Here is a 17,415-nt window from a genome sequence, read left to right as displayed (position 1 = left end):
GGCCGTCTTCAACGCTTGTTGGAGAACTCCGGGATCTCCGACGGAACGCAACCGGAGTCCTCCAAGCGCGATGCCCCGATCGGGCTCTGCCCTGGGGGAGCAGTTTTCGCTCCTACCACACCATATAGTGTTTACGACGGTATGCGACCATACATACCGCCGGCCTTCCCGGGGTCGCTGGCTGGACGGTTCGAGCTCCCACTTTGCCGCCCGCAACCCTGAAAGCCCCCTTTTAATCGACTCTTACGACAGGCAGGGGATACCGTAGTCCTATACTAGTCCTGGAAATACAGGGACAATGGATAGTTGTTAAGTTAAGATTAAAACTACTTCGCAACAATCCGCTACAAATATGTATGATGGTATATATTTTAAACCATGCAGTATGTACCACCCTCCCTCCCTCAAAGGATGCATGCAGATGCAAAAATTAAAAATATACACCACCATACATACCACCACCAACACGTGTTTCGCTCCAAAACGGAGCATCATCAGGGTAAGTTGACTCTACGACGGTTAATCGCTAAGTGACGCTGTCAACCTAATGCATGCCTTATCCTCTCTTATGCTCTTATCCGTAAGAAGCGAAGTTTGATGGTGCGTGATCAATTGTATGCGGTACCAAGGGATGTGGTTCCTCTTAAGTATAGATCCAGTTTGACTTATCTCGGTCCTATTTCAGAGCGTATTGCTAAAACACTTCGCCGTCATAACATCAGCGTTGCCTTCAGAACAAACAATAATATTAAATCCATCTGTAACTGTAAAGAAAAAAGAGGTAGACATGAACAATCAGGCGTCTACAAAATTGTTTGTTCTGATTGCAATGGCGTTTACGTCGGTCAAACTGGGAGAAATTTTAATATTCGTTATCGCGAACATCTAGCCGCGTATACAAGTGGTCACGCAGACAAGTCAAATTTCGCTAAACATCTATTAGACGCGGGCCATAATGTGCCAAGTAACCATACGTATGAAATTTTACACACGGGTGACAAGGGCTGTAGACTTAATATATTAGAACAACGGGATATTATTAAGCACAATAACAACAGTAGGATTACACTGCTGAATGAACAAATTAATGTGTCCAGCTCTCCTTTACTTCATATTTTTACCAACAATCAGTAAACAGATGATTATTCGCAGATTTAATGCGAATAATTAATCTATAACCTTATTATCACACAACTGTCATCAGTTGTTTACATTTCATTGTGGAGGGGAGGGTTGGATATCATTATAAAAGGCATGCATTAGGTTGACAGCGTCACCCCACGAGTGCCCCAGGCCTCGGGAGGAGCCCGCGACCTGCGCGAACTGTGGCGGACCGCACCCCGCCAACCACACGTCGTGCCCAGTGTTTCGGCGGGAAGCGCGCAACAAGCGCGCTGGCACGGTTGCCCTCTCTGCCAAACCGGCAGAGACGAGACGGACGCAACCTTCGGTGGCTCCCGTACAGCCGCGGACCGTGGAGGAGCAGCACGAGGGCTCCCTCATGGCCGCCGCAAACGGGCCAACGAATCGCGGGGCTCAATTGAAGAGTCGGAGGAAGAGGGGGAAGAAGGCAAAGGCCGCCCCCTCGGCCGCCCCACCCGCACCTGCACCTGCTGCCAGGAGGCAGCCGAGATCCAAGACACCCGCTCCTACCCCCGCTCCCGCCCACAGATTGCAGCGGAGCCAGGGGGCAAGCGAAGAGGCCTGCAGCAAACAACTGAGGGTACTGCAGGACCTCACAAAGATGCTTCAGCAGGTGATAACAGCCATGGGTGAGGGCCACGACACGGGGCCAGCTATCCGTAGCGGAATAGCGAGCATGTCCGCTCACTATGGATAGTAAGCCCCTGCGTATCCTATTTTGGAACGCCCGCGGCCTAAAGAAGAAGGCCGCGCTCTTCCGACTCCTCCTGCGGGAACAGGACATCGACGTGGCTTTGGTCTCCGAGACTCTCCTGTCCTCGTCGGACCTCTTCAAGACTCCAGGATACAACGTATACCGCCAGGACGAGATTAACGACTCAGGTAGCCCTTACAGAGGGCTCACGGTGCTCGTCCGAAGGAAGGTTATACACCAGCCCCTTCCAACCCAGCAATTGGAGAGCATGCAGGCCCTCGGGATCGAGGTCTGCTTCGGTGACACCCCGCTCCGGATCTTTAGCGTATACCGCCCGCCGAGCGGCAGGTTAGTGCTGGCCGACGTCCACAAACTGCTGGACGCGCCGCACCCGACCATTGCCGCCGGCGACTGGAACGTGAAGCACCCGGGGTGGAACAGCCATACTGCGTGTCCCAACGGACGACGCCTCTTCGATGACGCCGAGCGCTGCGGGTATGAGGTGAGGGGCCCAGAGTGCCCCACTCACTACCCGGATTACCACATACACGCGCCGGACGTCATCGACATAGCTGTACTCCGTGGACTAGGGGTACAGCCCGCACCTGAGTCGCTGCTAGACGGCATGGGGTCCGACCATGTTCCCGTCCTGCTGGTCCTGGCGAAGACACCACTCAGAGTCTCGCCACCGAAGCCACGTCGTAAAACGGACTGGACTCTCTTCAAGGAGCAACTGGAGATCACCACACCAACTCGACCCATCTGCACGGGAGGAGATGTCGACCAACTCGCAGTCGACCTCACCGCCAGCATAAGGGGCGCCTTGGATGCTACCACAATTGAGGTACCAGCGCATGGGAGACTACCCCCATTGCCGCCCCACATCCGCCAACTCATCGCCCACAAAAGGCGCCTCCAAAGGAGCTGGCAGAAGACGAGATGCCCGACGCAGAAGACTCTCCTCAACAGAGCTATAGAAAAGCTCAAGGTCGAGTTGGAAACGCATGCCACTGAGAGATGGGAGACTCGGTTAGGGGAGGCCCACGACGACTGGCCCTCCCTGCACAAACTTTGCCGCCAGCTGTCGCGCTCCCCGGCCCCGGTCCGCCCTCTGTTGCATGCGGACGGTACGCCCCGCTACCGGGCGGAAGATCGCGCGGAGATCTTCGCCGAACACTTAGAGCGCCAGTTCCGGCCGAACCCGTCACAAGCGACGGAGCATATTGCAGCAGTCGAGCAACACCTCAAAGATTACCTCGCACAGCCTATAGCTCCAGATGAAGATCCCGTCGTCTTCTCCCCGAGCATGGTCCAGCGTGCGATTGAAAGGACTCAAGCCAGAAAGGCTCCCGGCGCAGATGGCATCACCAACACGGTGCTCCGCCAACTTCCAAGGAAGACGGTGGTGGCCGTCACGCGCCTTTTTAACGGCATCCTGCGCACGGGGACATTCCCGCACATATGGAAAATTGGGCACATTATTATGTTGCCCAAGCCGGGGAAGAACACCCTGAAGCCTGAGAGCTATAGGCCCATAACGCTACTATCATGTGTGTCGAAGGTGTTCGAGAAGCTCCTGCTGCAGCACATGACACCCCATTTAACACCCCGACCAGAGCAATTCGGATTTCGGCCGGAACATTCAACGACTCTTCAGTTGTCAAGGGTACTGCACCACATCACCGCTGCCCTGAACAAGAAGGAGAGAGCGTGTGCAGTATTCCTTGACATGGAAAAGGCGTTCGACCGTGTTTGGCACAACGGCCTGCTCTACAAGATCTCGCAGTCGTCGGCGCCCAGGCGTATCGTCAAGGTGATCTCCAGCTTCTTGGACAATAGGAGCTTCAGAGTGGTGGTCAACGGGACGCCATCCAACGAGCACCCCGTGGCAGCTGGAGTCCCGCAGGGAAGCTGCCTCTCACCTGCCTGCTACTCCACATACACCGACGACATTCCGGCGGAAGGGGGGGCTCTACTCGCCCTCTACGCGGACGACGCGGCGTATGTGACGACATCATTGAACTCTAAACACGCCGCGTCGAAGATGCAACGTGCCCTAGATGCCCTCCCTGATTGGCTCTCTAAGTGGAGACTGTCGGTGAATGTGGGGAAGACCCAAGCGGTCAGGATTGGCGGCTTTTCGCCAAACGACCCCACTCTGAAGTTCAACGGACTGGACGTCCAGTGGTCCGCCCGGGCGAAGTACCTGGGCGTGACCCTGGATTGGAAGCTATCCATGAAGCCCCACGTGGACTCCGTCATCGCCAGTGCGAGGGCGGCCAGCTTCCTCCTCCGTCCAGTGCTCTCCTCGAGCCTCCCTCTGGGTGTGAAGACCACCATTTACAAACAATATATAAGACCCCGCCTGACGTACGCGGCGCCGGCCTGGTACGCGCTCGTGAGCGAACCGCAGCGCAAACGCCTGCGTGTTATTCAATCGCGGGCGCTGCGCCAGGTAGCCGGCGCGCCGTGGTACGTCAGGAACGCAGTCATCCAGAGGGACTTACGAGTCGAGAGCCTGGACGACTTCATCGGCCGCCTCGCCACGAAGATGTTCGAGCGTGTCGACGCGGCGCGATTCCCGCACCTGCGGGATCTGGCGCCGCTCCACGCTCGTCCACCGGACCGCAGGGCGTTCCCGCGCGATCTCCTCGCGCGGGACCCGCCGGCGGACGTCGGGGCTTCATGAGAAGCTTTAATGAAGACCGCGGCACTCAAGAGTGCCGCCCCTCACCGGATTTGACCACAAAACTGAACCAAGACTCCAGAAACGGGCTTACGGGCCCATACAACCACGGCTCTACAAAAAGAACCACAATCACAGGTATGCCAGAGGGGAGAAAAAAAAAAAAAATTACAATATATATATATAAAATGATTTATTTACATATTTATTTAAAAAAAAAAAAAAAAAAAAAAAAAAAAAAACCCTCTTGGCTACCAACCCAACGACCTGCCTGTATCTACGGGCAGCGGGAGCAATTCTCCTGAAGAAGGCGTAGCCTTACAGGACACCTCCAGGGCCACCAGATGGCTCATGGAAGATGAAAACTCACGACAGCGTCACTTAGCGATTAACCGTCGTAGAGTCAACTTACCCTGACGATGCTCCGTTTTGGAGCGAAACACGTGTTGGTGGTGGTATGTATGGTGGTGTATATTTTTAATTTTTGCATCTGCATGCATCCTTTGAGGGAGGGAGGGTGGTACATACTGCATGGTTTAAAATATATACCATCATACATATTTGTAGCAAATTGTTGCGAAGTAGTTTTAATCTTAACTTAATAGCATGGATTTCCGCAAAGTAACGCCTGATACAATTAACTATCCAATGGATAGTTGTACCTACAGTACAGCAGCCAGGATACAGAAAGACAGAAACGTATGAAATACCTAAGTATTTAATCAACAACGAACATGGAACATAAAATACACCATACCAAACATTAAACCAATATTAATAACATATTCATTCTGATAGCCTGGTGGTTAAGATACTACCTTTCGATCGAGGGATCCGAGATTCAAATCCTCGGCGCACCTCTGTGCTTTTTTTTCAAAATTATGTGCGTATTAGAACTTAATTATCACTTGCTTAAACGGTAAGGGAAAACATAGTGAGGAAACCTGCATACCTAGATTTATAAAAATAAACCTCAAAGATATGTGAAGTCTACCAATACGCACTTGGCTAAAGCGGTGGACTATAGCCTAAACTTCTCATTATGAGAAGAGACCCATGCCCAGCAGTGGGACGATAATAGGTTGATGATGATGATGTAAGGCACGATGCAGTATCCCCAGTTTCTTTTTAGAACTTGGCTGTCACACTACCATGTGTCTAGATAGATACGGTAAATTAAATAAAATAACTAGTCACTACAATACATTTTATTAGGTAAATAAGAATCATTATAAGTCTATAAGCTAATTACACTCTATTATACTTAGTTTTCTATAGCAATACTATTACTAATGGAAGACAGTACATATTATTATTAAGTAGTATTAATATTAAGCACACGTTTACTCACGTAAACGACGATGATAAAATACTTTTCCTTTACAAATATTTTATATGTCTATGTACTATTATTTATCACTGAGGTTAATGTGGGAAAAGTATTATAAGCAAACAAATAGTGTTCTTTGAAAATGTTCGGTTTCAGTCGAAGTTCTGGCCGGGGCAAGGCAATATTTGAAGGTGATAAAACCCATTGCGGTTCGACTCCGGCGGCACCACCGCCACACCTATTTCTGCCTCATAACAGCAGTGTTGAGCGCTGCTATGTTCTGGTTTGAAGAGTAAAGGAGACATACTTTTCTGAGGCAGTGATGGCGGTGCATATGTGGCCGACCTCAGATATGTATATCTAATCCTACCTAGGGTTAATTGCAGATGTCCATGGGCGGCAGTAGACACTTAACATGAGGTTAACCGCATGCTCGTCTGCTACTCCTATATTATGAAAAGGACAAAATTATAGAATTGATCATTGACCTAATGTTTTAGCGGGTAGTATGGATGGTGACTGGTGGTGTACATTATTTATTTCATCCTTTGTGGGAGGGAGGGTGGTACATGCTGCGCGGTTTAAATATAGGTATATCATCATACATATTGGAACCGGATAGTTGCGAAGTAGTTTTAATCCTAATTTAATAGTATTGGTGTCTACTGCGATTAATGTGTGACACTACAAAAGTAGGTACTTGACATTTTTCTATTAAAATACTCCGGGATATTATTATGACTTTTAAAAACAACCCAATCCATAATCTCGCTCACTAACGCCGGTTAGTAATAATCAATCTTTTCAACTTTTTACCTGCTAAAGATCAACATTTGTCAATTTCTGCCCATTACAGTTGTCTTAGGATCTTTTGGCAAAAAAGGAATGGATTCATGAACAACTCACAAACGTAAGAAATCCAGCGCTACGAGTAAATAAAAAAGGGCCAGTATGTGTCTACATACAGTCAGACACGGGCCGTGACAGACAAAGTTATATTTTTAGCACAATGTTTTTATAAGCACGGCTTGTGTCTACGCGGCTGTCTCTGTAAAATACAGTCAGCACCAAAAGTAGATGAACATATTAAGGTTTCAAAAATACTTATACACCCAAGCGTTCATAAGTAGCTGAACACAACTGGCACCTTAATTAGCTGAACGTCGTAAATTTTCAAAAGTAGATAAATACTACAGTGTCAACGACGCTTTACAATCTAATTATGATGCTAGGGGTATTCAACTATTTATGAACGCTTGTCTATAGGTATTTTTGTAACCTTTTTATGTTCATCTATTATTGAAGCTAACTGTACATGTAAATATGTCAATACACATTATAGACAAAAAACTTTATCCCTGCTACGACACGGATCTGACGCTGTGTGTAATATGAATGAACCGTTAAACTAATATTCTATGCGCACCACGGCACTTCTGCGTCGAAGACGTGTCGTGGGGGATGCAGCGTAGAGTGTGAGGTGTGGTGGGGCTGCGGAGAACCATGTAGCAACTCACACATGAAACTTATGTATGTAATGGCTAGCCGCAACGTCTCGATTCGGGATAGACGCTTCTCGTACGCGAAGGTGGGGACCTGGAAACAAATCATTTATTTTTAGAGCAATATTATAGAAAGTGGTAGAACTCTCTGTGGCTCGACCCCGGCGGCTCCACCGCCACGCCTATTTGTGCCTAATAACAGCAGTGTTAAGCACTGTTGTGTTCTGGTTTGAAGGGTGTGGTAAGCATACAGTCCACCTAATGGTAAGTGGCTACTGCCGCCCATTGACATCTGTAACCAACCCCCGATAAAAGTATATTCTACCTGCGGTTGACATGAGATGCGTTACTACCTCTGAGAACTAAGTTGGAAATCAATAAGTAGGTATGACTCCCATACCACAGTCTTCAAGCAAGATTACAGCAGCGCTTAATTAATAGCTGTTGGCGGAAATAGGCGTTGCCTAACTTCTGCATTCTTTCAAATATGGGGACGATGTATATATGTATGTAATACCTTCCGTCGTAGCTTATCGAAGGCTTCGTTCAGGTTGAACATGCGTCGCCGCTCCCGTATGTTCGCGGCACGGCGCTGCGCGACGGACGCGACACGACGCCGCGGCTTCTTGCCGCCCGGCGTCGCGCGCGACGAGCCGCGCCCGCAACCCGCTGCCGACCATACTGTAATCGCGATACAGTATTATTATGGAATAAGAATGGCAATTCTCCAAAGCAGATCCATTTGAATCGAGGTGTGATAAATTAATTCACAAAAAATTGAGGCCTAAAGAATCTATTCTCTAAAAAACGATCTTCGATCAATTTAGTTAAAAGGATGAAGCTAGCGAAAAACAAAGGTCATCAGGACCAAACAATCACTGAAATACGTATCTGTCAGCAAAAAATGTCTATAACAATGTTCAATCAACTTCGAAAAAATCGCATGTCTAGATGCATACTTGCACAACACGTGCATGTGCATATTTTCATGGCATTTCTCCAAAATACTAAGTGGTCACCAGACTACCTACCTACGCCCGTTATTAATAATCAATCTATCCAATATTTAGCCTACGAAATACCGACATGGGTATGACAATTTTATTCTGGTTCGACTTCTGGGGCACCACCGCCACACCTATTTCTGCCTCATAACTGCAATTAACACTGCTGCTGTGTTATGGTTTGAAGGGTCTGGTAAGGGAGACATACTTTTCCGAGCTGGAACGAGCTTAGTCCTCGGGGGAGCAGCGTATCTGTGCCCGACCTCAGGAAGGAATATCTAATCCTATCTGGGGTTCATTACAGATGTCCATGAACGGCAGTAGTCACTTACCATCAGGTGGACTGCTTACTCCTCTGCTACTTCTATATCATTAAAAAAAAATATACCAACCCAGATCAGCAGGTGGAAAAGCCAGGATGTCGGGGTAGGGCACCGGCGCCGGTGGAGCGTCCCAAAGCGGCCCGTAGGGAGACACCTCACTGCCCTACACAATATCTGTATGTCAATATTATTTTGAAGGTGGTACAACCCTTTGTGGTTCAACGGTACCACGGCTTTTACGGTAAGGGTAACGCGGTAAGAGAGATACTTTTCCGAGGCGACCACACTTAGTCTTAAGGTCGTTTGTCCACCGCACCGTCACTGAACTGATACCGAAAACGAAATTATTTCGGGCCGATTTTAATATATCATGACGGCGATAGTTTGCCCGCGACCGATATCAGCGGTTTAATTTGTTCCAGCTGCCACGCGTGTGTCGGAAGTGTATGGATAAGTTCCAATGTGTTTTATATTGCCGGCCCGTCAAACTCTCGGTGCCGATCTAGCGGTGGACAAACAGCGTAAGGTCTAGCAGCGCAACTGTAGCTGACCTCTTTTAGGAATCTAATCTTATATGGGTTTGATTGTTCCTTAATACTAAAAATATTAACTGTCGTTAAAATTTACCACCGGTTATAACTTAAAAATCACCGTTTAAAATCACCCTCAATAGAAATTCCTTAACAAGACGTCTCTTGAAAAAGGCCCATGCCTGAACCATTCAATGATATAGGACATTTCATTGGTATTTCTTCGTCCACTCAAAGCTGGGCACAGGACACAAGGCTCCTCTCAAAGCGAGAAGGCTTAAGGCGCTGGCGAATTGACGAATTTTTTTTAAAAACATTCAGGCGTGCAGGTTTCCTCACGATATTTTCCTTCGCCATTTAAGCATCTGCTAATCAATTTGTACTTATTATGCAAATAACTTTAAGATATCAGAGGTGCGTGCCTGGGATTTAACCTTAGACCCTACAATTGAGAGACCGAGTTTCTAACCACTAGCTTATAAAATAATTATATTGAAGGTGCTGGAGCCATCTGCAGTTACACTCCAACGGCATCACCGCCACACCTGTTTCTGCCTAACAACAACAGTGTTAAGCGCTGCTATGTTCTGGTATAAAGGGTGTGGTTAAGGAGACATACTTTTCCCAGAGGTCCTAAGGGGTAACGACGCATTTGTGGCCCAGGTAAGGTACAAACCTAATCTTATCTGAGGTTGATTGCAGATGTCCATGGGCAGCAGTAGCCATCAGGTGGACTGCTCGACTGCTACTCCTATATAAAAATAATATAGTATAGATATTTACTGAGGAGCTACTCCAGACGTGCGGCGTCTCGCTGCCGAAGGACATCAGCGGGAAATGAATCTTGATATCTGGTGCTGACACTTCACAAAAAAAACACTGAACGAGCGTTCGCTCAAGCCTAGGTACTGAGGTTGATCAATAACTAGTCCGTTCTGCCACCTAGATGCCACGGGGTGTCAAAATGAACTAAATCAAAATATAACATTTTCATGCTTTACCAAAATATGAGTAGGGTTTTATTAATTTTCCAAGCCAGACCAAAAACAACTTTAAATAAAAGGGATGAGACTCAGTTTCCCACGTAGGGGTGCTAACGACCCCTAACCATCGCAACGACAGATTTCTAGCTTCCCATTGGCTGGTTTGAGGGAGGTCTGAGGGTGGTAAGTCCGTATTGGTTACAGCTGGTGCAATGGGCGGGAAGTATTGATGTCTGCAGCCTAAAGAAGATAAACCACCGATAGCCTTCTTAAAATCTAAAATTATAATTACATACAAGTGTACGGTTACATTTTTTTGCGAGCTCATAGGTTTTGAGCAGTGTTCGTAAATAATGTTTTTAAAAGAATAATCCTTTCAAAAACTTAGGTACATCATATTTTTAGTTTTTTTTTTTTATAATATAAGAGTAGCAGACGAGCATGCAGTCCACCTGATGGTAAGTGGCTACTGCCGCCCATGGACATCTGTAATCAACCCCAGATAGGATTAGATATTCCTACCTGAGGTCGGCCACAGATGCGCCGCTACCCCTGAGGACTAAGCTGGAACGCCTCGGAAAAGTCTGTCTCCCTTACCACACCCTTCAAACCAGAACACAGCAACGCTTAACACTGCTGTTATTAGGTAGAAATAGGTGTGGCGGTGGTGCCGCCGGAGTCGAACCACAAAGGGTTCTACCACCTTCAAATTCCTTCAAGTTCCGTATCCAAAGAGTAAAAACCAGAACCTTATTACTTAAGGCTCTGCTATCTGTCCGTCTGTCACAGGGCTCTATCTCTTGAACCGTAATAGATTGTTGGATTAAAATTTTACCTATCACGGTGGTCATAGCAACCACCGTTATAGGTAAAATTTTACGAATATTAAAAATAAAATCACCAAATATTAAAAATAGAAAAGCTACAAATACATAGGATTCGCCATACAATTTTCCTATTGAACCGCAATAGGTACACGATTAATCTTTTTACAATTCATTTATTAAATGGCTTCTAGGGTACCACTTGATATTCGTAAAATAATAATATAATTTAAATACTACAGTCTGAAAGGTAACAAGTATGGTTCGACCGGGGAAGTACCAACTCCACATCATGTAACTTCTTCATTTCTCCACATCATCATGTTTCTTCAACGGATCTTAGTTCTCAGAAGTCATACTTTTCCGAGGCGTTCGAGCTTAACCCTCAGAAGTAGCGGGGCATCTGTTTCCGACCTCAGTAGGAACCTAATCCTATTTGGGGTTGATTACAGATGTCCATGGGCGGCAGCAGCCACTTTCCATCAGGTGGACTGCATACTCGTTTGCTACTCGCATACGAATATTATAAAAAAAGTGGCGAATGACTTCTGTTTTCGACCTTAGACAGAACGAACGTTCTAGATGAAATTGTATACAGATTTCCACTTCTGAGCTAGTGAATTGCTCGTTTGCTTCTTGAATGTTATAAAAAAACTAGCTGACCCGGCAAACGTTGTGTTGCCATATAAATAAAAAACCCTTAAGGGTGAACAACCCTTATCACTTAGGCGTATGAAAAATATATAGTAGCCGATTCTCAGACCTACTGAATATGCATATAAAATTTGGTGAAAATCAGTAAAGCCGTTTGGGAGGAGTACGGAAAGGAACATTGTGTGACACGAGAATTTTATATATAAGATAATCATAACAGAAAATTTGAAAACTTTTTATTAATAAAACTAAAAGTAAATTTTTTATTAACAATATAAAATAGGAAAATCGGTTCAAATACAATGTTTTACGTATTACGTTTATACAAAAAAATATTTATTTGCCCATACATTTCCAATCAGCGCCCATAGTGGGCTCTATCAGCTGATTTGAAATGTATGGGAAATACGTAAACACATACAAAAACAGTCATTTTTGTAAAAACGTAAAATCTCATACTAAGGGTACAGGAAAATGTTTATTGTTTACTGTTTTGACCATGGGTTTTGACTTACACGCGCTATTATAAAAAAAAATAATGCATTATAGAGTTCATATGTAATAAAACATTTGATGATAAAAACGAGGAAAAATTGGTTAATTCGATTTATCCGTAACTAATTATTATTTACATTTATATTTAATAACATAGTTATAATAAAAACGGATACTTTTCCTCATCTCATTTTACCCGACATATAGGCTATTTAAAATATTATTAACATTAATATTTTATAATCAATACCTACTTCGATAAAGTACAGTCATTATAATAACTTGCAGGGAAACTTAAAGTTTGCCTACCTTATTTTCTGCTTAGTACGCTTATATAAGTTGCCAACCCTTCTGAACTAAAAAGCAGTAGATCTTTGTTAAAAAAACAGAAGAAAACAGTAAATTGCAGAAAGTGTTCATGTAGACAATGAAAGAGTCAAACAGTAATCAGAATCATTTGTCCGGCGAGAAAAGTAGGTCGCCGTGACCAAACAATCACTGAAATTAAACGGCGTATTAATCGGCGAAAATAAAGAATATGATAAAAAAGGACGGTGTTGGCGAAAAAACATGCCATCGGCGCATTATAGTCAAAGGAAACAGTGATAGTATACAAAACAGTAAATCTAATCTTAAAATAGCAGAGCTAGTATAGTCCTCGCGAAACTGCTAGTCCGCTCTGAAGTTGTTGCGTGCAGTACGAGTTCTTACGTTTGCTCGAAAACGTTCAACGTTTACGAATTTGCTCCTACAGCGCTCCCGTGGACCGTATCGGAACTAAAATTCCGCAGTAAAAGTTTAAAAAACGAAACTATAAGACTATCAAAATTAAATTAAAAATGTATAAACAAATGCATTCTATTTATATTTGTAAAATTAAATGTCGTGATAATTGACTATTCAGTTTTTTAAAACTCATAATGCGAAATTTTAGTTCCGGTCCACAGGAGCGCTATGTGAGCAAATTAATAAACGTTGAACCTTTTCGAGAAAATGTAATAACTCATACTTAGGGTACAGGTGTAGTCATAGAATTTGCTATGGCGACGCGATTCATTTCTATATTAAGAGCGGACTAGCAGTTTTACGCGGCCTATAACAGTGATCGCCGGCTTTGAAGAAAGCTTATTTGCAGCTTTCGTTCTACTAGATCTAAACTACCAATATATTGATAAATAGTTGGATTTAGATATTTCAAAAACGTTAATTATTAGAATTGACCATCAATACCATATACTGTATAAGCATTGCGATGGCGTTTTGAATGCGGTAAAACGCTGTGGTTCGACTCTGGAAGAACCACCTTCGTAATTAGATTACTGACAATACATTTTTGTATCTATATTTTAATTAACAGATGATGACATATTATTTGTTATCAAGGGTCACGGCAATGACCCGACTATACAGATGCATTATTATCCCTACTATGTTTTGACAGAAAATACTAAATATACTCAAAAGATAACCGTTTTCCTTTATTTTTGCATCATCTTGTAACATATACATCTTTTTTGCGACTTATCGTTTTTCCTGATGTCAATTTCTTCTCCACGTTTCCTATTAATAAGTTCATATTTTATATGCACTTTTTAATACAATAATTTGGACAGCCTATCTTTAAAACTTACTTAAATACAGTGCTTTAATTTGACATAACAAATCGTGAATTCAATTTTGGACAAGTAATATAAAAAAAGAACCACACTTAAGTCTACAGAGTGACCTCAACGAGTTTACCACCTTCAAACCTACTAGTATAGTACCGACCACGGAGAAGGTACCACTGGTAACCAACACCAATTTCCAGCAAAACGCATTTCCGCGTTTCGGTGGAAGGGTGTAGATGCCGTCTTATTAGCATATGAAGCGAATATTTCCCCTCAGGACTTTACAAATGTCCAATATCCATTAGCTGCAGAGACCAAACTGGTAACTGCATTCACCATTTCAACTTTATAAAAATGTTTCAGCGCATGACATTTTGTCAACAAATGCCGACTTACACCAACTGCTACGAATTTTGGGATCGATAATAATACATAACTCATACAATTTAATTTAGCCCACACTTGTCACTGTTACCACCCCAAGCGTTACGAGGCGCGAGATTTACCTCATACGCGCCAATTTTACGTCAAAAGTGACAAATATCCCCAATTTGCGCAGTGCGATCCGTGACAAATGCGCCATCTGCCCCCGGGTCACGCCTATCACTGTAATGCGATCCGGTAATCAATATCAGATTAACTTATGCGTTTACAATTAGAATGGTTTGCAGGTGCATGACGACATCTCGTCATGGTTATGGTTTTTCCAAATGTATTGCAATAGTATTAAATAATATCGATAAGTACACATATAGACAGGGCCTGATTAACCCTTAGGCTAATTAGGCTGTAGCCTAGGGCGCGAGGATCGGGGGAAGGGCATGCCAAAATTGTCTTCGGCACTTTTAATTTCATGCTAGTAAACAAAGTCAAAACTAATATATTACTTTTGAGGTCTATCGTAACGGTGGGGGCGCGTCTTCATAATTAGCCTAGTGCGGTCAGAACTCTTGATCCGTCGCTGCATATAGAATACCTTTAAAATGTAATAAAAAAGCACCGACGTAATAAAATTTATTTATAATTTATATATAATTGATGGATGGATGGATTAACATTTGTGCATCTTTTTGATAACGATGAGATGCATAAATCTGGTAAAAACGTGTTTTTTACTTAAGACCCAGAGCAGAAATTATTAATAACGTATGCAATAATTATACAATCATTTCCATACTAACATTCTAGTGGAACTTTTCAAGATATAGAAAATTCAATACAGTTACAGTTTACTACTTCGACGGCAACGATGCTTTGACCGCAATTAGTGAGAATGTCTTCTATAGTATAGATACCTTCAATATTAAATTTAATTCAATATTTTTATAAAATTGGAGTAGTAAATGACCTTCTGGTCAAGGTGATGGTCACAGTAGCCAACGCAATCCATGGACGTCCGTGACCAAGTTCAACTAAAGGTGGTAGGAGCCTCTGTGATTGGATGCTGACGGCACCGCCGCCATACCCATATCTACCTTATAACAGCAATGTTAAGCGCTGTTGTGTTCTGATTTGAAGGGTGTGGTAAAGGACACAAACTTTTCCGTTGTATTCCAGCTTAGTTCTTAGGGGCTTATCTGTGACCGACCTCAAATGAGAATCTAGTTTTATCTGGGGTTGATTGAATTGCAGACGACCATGAGCAGCAGTAGCCACTTATCATCAGGTGGACTGTATGCTCGTGTGCTACCTTTATATAGTACAAGTTTTTGCCCGAGGCTTCGCCCGCGTTTAAAATAAAATAATAATTATGAGACACTAACATACATAAAACTGAAAATTCGTACCTTTATTGGAATGACAGTGGCGCCATCTGGCGAAAATTGGTCGTACCAACTCTGAAACCTTCGTGGGCTCATGGGCAACAACTTTGCTAAAGATCATCACTTGATCAAATGCATAGTTTACGATTCAATCCTTACTAAAATAGATTAAAATAAACGATTGGTCCAAGATCTATTCTCCGATTAATCGACCTTAGATCGACATCCCTAGTTCCCGTGGAATTTCCGGGATAAAAACTATCCTATATCCTTTCTCGGGTCTCAGACTATCTTTGTACAAAATTTTATTAAAATCGGTTCAGTGGTTTAGGCGTGAAGAAGAGACAGACAGACATACAAAGTTACTTTCGGATTTATAATATTAAATATTAGTAAGGGATAAGGATTTATTTTCTATTTCTCTGACCACTGTTCTTTATCACATCAAACATTATTCCTTTTGTATCAAGGGTTATCCGTGTCATATTATGAGATTGAGCAAAACATGTCATCTGAATTATACGCTTCAATTACGGACGGAAGGGGAGACTTATTAAAATCAGAGGGCCGTGGTCGCACGTGCTGTTGTGAGGGGAGCGCAAAATATGTTTTGATATGATAAATAATACGCTCAAAAGAATATCTATTGTTGTCTAATTGGTATTAGTTCAATGCGGAAACGTCATAGAACAGAATATTTAATCAAGTCGCCTTAGGGTAATCCCGTTACGAAAAGATATTCTAATATTTTAACTGAGATGTGTACGGCTGACTACTCACTTGCTACTATCGCTTAAGCAATTTAATCAGCGACTGGTTAACGGAACTATTAGCATCTGGTTAAAGAAAGAAAGTTTCCTGACGACTATTTAGTAGAAAACGCATTCATACAGATGCGTCGACCGTAAATATATCTAGCGGCCATTACTAATAATCAATCTATCCAAAGTTTTGATATCAAAGATCGACATTTGGCAATTACATTATATGTACTAACAAACTCTCCTCACCCTTAATTATGGAAATATAAAACTTATTATTTGAAAGTTGCTTACAGTTGTGTGTTGTTGTACGCACACAGGTATTCTCACACATACAACTCACATACTTTTCCTTTTATATTATTCCGTATTTTTGTAAACGTAATAGTAGTAGTAGTAATAGTAGTAGTAGTTTTTGTAAACGTAGTAGTAGTAGTAGTAGTAGTATAGTATATATTGATGGTAGTGGAACCCTTTGTGGTTCGACTCCGGCGGCACCACCGCCACACCTATTTCTACCTAATAACAGCAGTGTTAGGCGCTGCTGTGTTCCGGTTTGAAGAGTGTGGTAAGGGAGACAGACTTTTCCGAGGCGTTCCAGCTTAGTCCTCAGGGGTAGCGGTGCATATGTGGCCGACCTCAGATAGGAATATGTAATCCTATCTTGGGTTGATTGCAGATTCCCATGGGCGGCAATAGCCACTTACCATCCGGTGGACTGCATGCTCGTCTGCTACTCTTATATTATAAAAAAAAGTATAGTTATTTTATGAATCCGAAGTTATAAAATGTTAAAAACAATAAATACTCTGTTTGTGCCTGCATCTAGCCTATGACAATGCCCACAAAACCCACAGATTCTATCAATACCATAAAGGAATTATCCGACAGAATTTTTCTTTGGTTCAAAATTTTAAGAATGTTGCGATGTGTCGACGCAAGGCACTTTATACTAATACTTAATCAACGACTGTTTCTTATTATAATACTCCTAGATTAAAATTGTTAAATATCGTTTTATAAGCGCCTGTTGGAAAAGCGGGGCACCAATTAACACAGGTTTTTCTACCCAGTACAGGGCTCTTGTAGTAAATCTATTTGAAAATCTATTCT

General features: G+C 43.4%; 1 protein-coding gene across 1 annotated transcript; it reads right to left on the bottom strand.

Annotated features, from left to right (window-relative positions):
• Window positions 1-5,932: 5,932 nt before the first annotated feature.
• On the bottom strand, window positions 5,933-10,111 carry LOC140742513 (protein Fer3). Its single transcript, XM_073073408.1, has 4 exons — window positions 9,996-10,111; window positions 8,752-8,845; window positions 7,873-8,036; window positions 5,933-7,449 (listed from the first exon to the last, which is right to left on the bottom strand). The coding sequence occupies exons 1-4, from the start codon at window positions 10,038-10,040 to the stop codon at window positions 7,270-7,272; spliced, it is 483 nt and encodes a 160-aa protein (XP_072929509.1). The 5' UTR covers window positions 10,041-10,111; the 3' UTR covers window positions 5,933-7,269.
• Window positions 10,112-17,415: the final 7,304 nt, after the last annotated feature.

This window comes from Epargyreus clarus, unplaced genomic scaffold (genome assembly GCF_041222505.1).
Source record: "Epargyreus clarus isolate Ecla_fem2 unplaced genomic scaffold, WU_Ecla_fem_2.2 ptg000006l, whole genome shotgun sequence".
Classification (NCBI taxonomy): Eukaryota; Metazoa; Arthropoda; class Insecta; order Lepidoptera; family Hesperiidae; genus Epargyreus; species Epargyreus clarus.
Note: the sequence above shows the minus strand (reverse complement) of the source record. Positions and strands in the feature narration are given on the sequence as shown.

What these genes read in the sequence shown, in the direction of transcription:
- LOC140742513 (XM_073073408.1), bottom strand. Translation starts at nt 10,040, where the DNA reads ATGTCCTTCGGCAGCGAGACGCCGCACGTCTGGAGTAGCTCCTCA. An exon ending in TTTTCCACCTGCTGATCTGG is followed by an intron (nt 8,037 to 8,751) that starts GTTGGTATATTT and finishes TCGCGATTACAG; the next exon opens with TATGGTCGGCAGCGGGTTGC. An exon ending in TCGATAAGCTACGACGGAAG is followed by an intron (nt 7,450 to 7,872) that starts GTATTACATACA and finishes ATTTGTTTCCAG; the next exon opens with GTCCCCACCTTCGCGTACGA.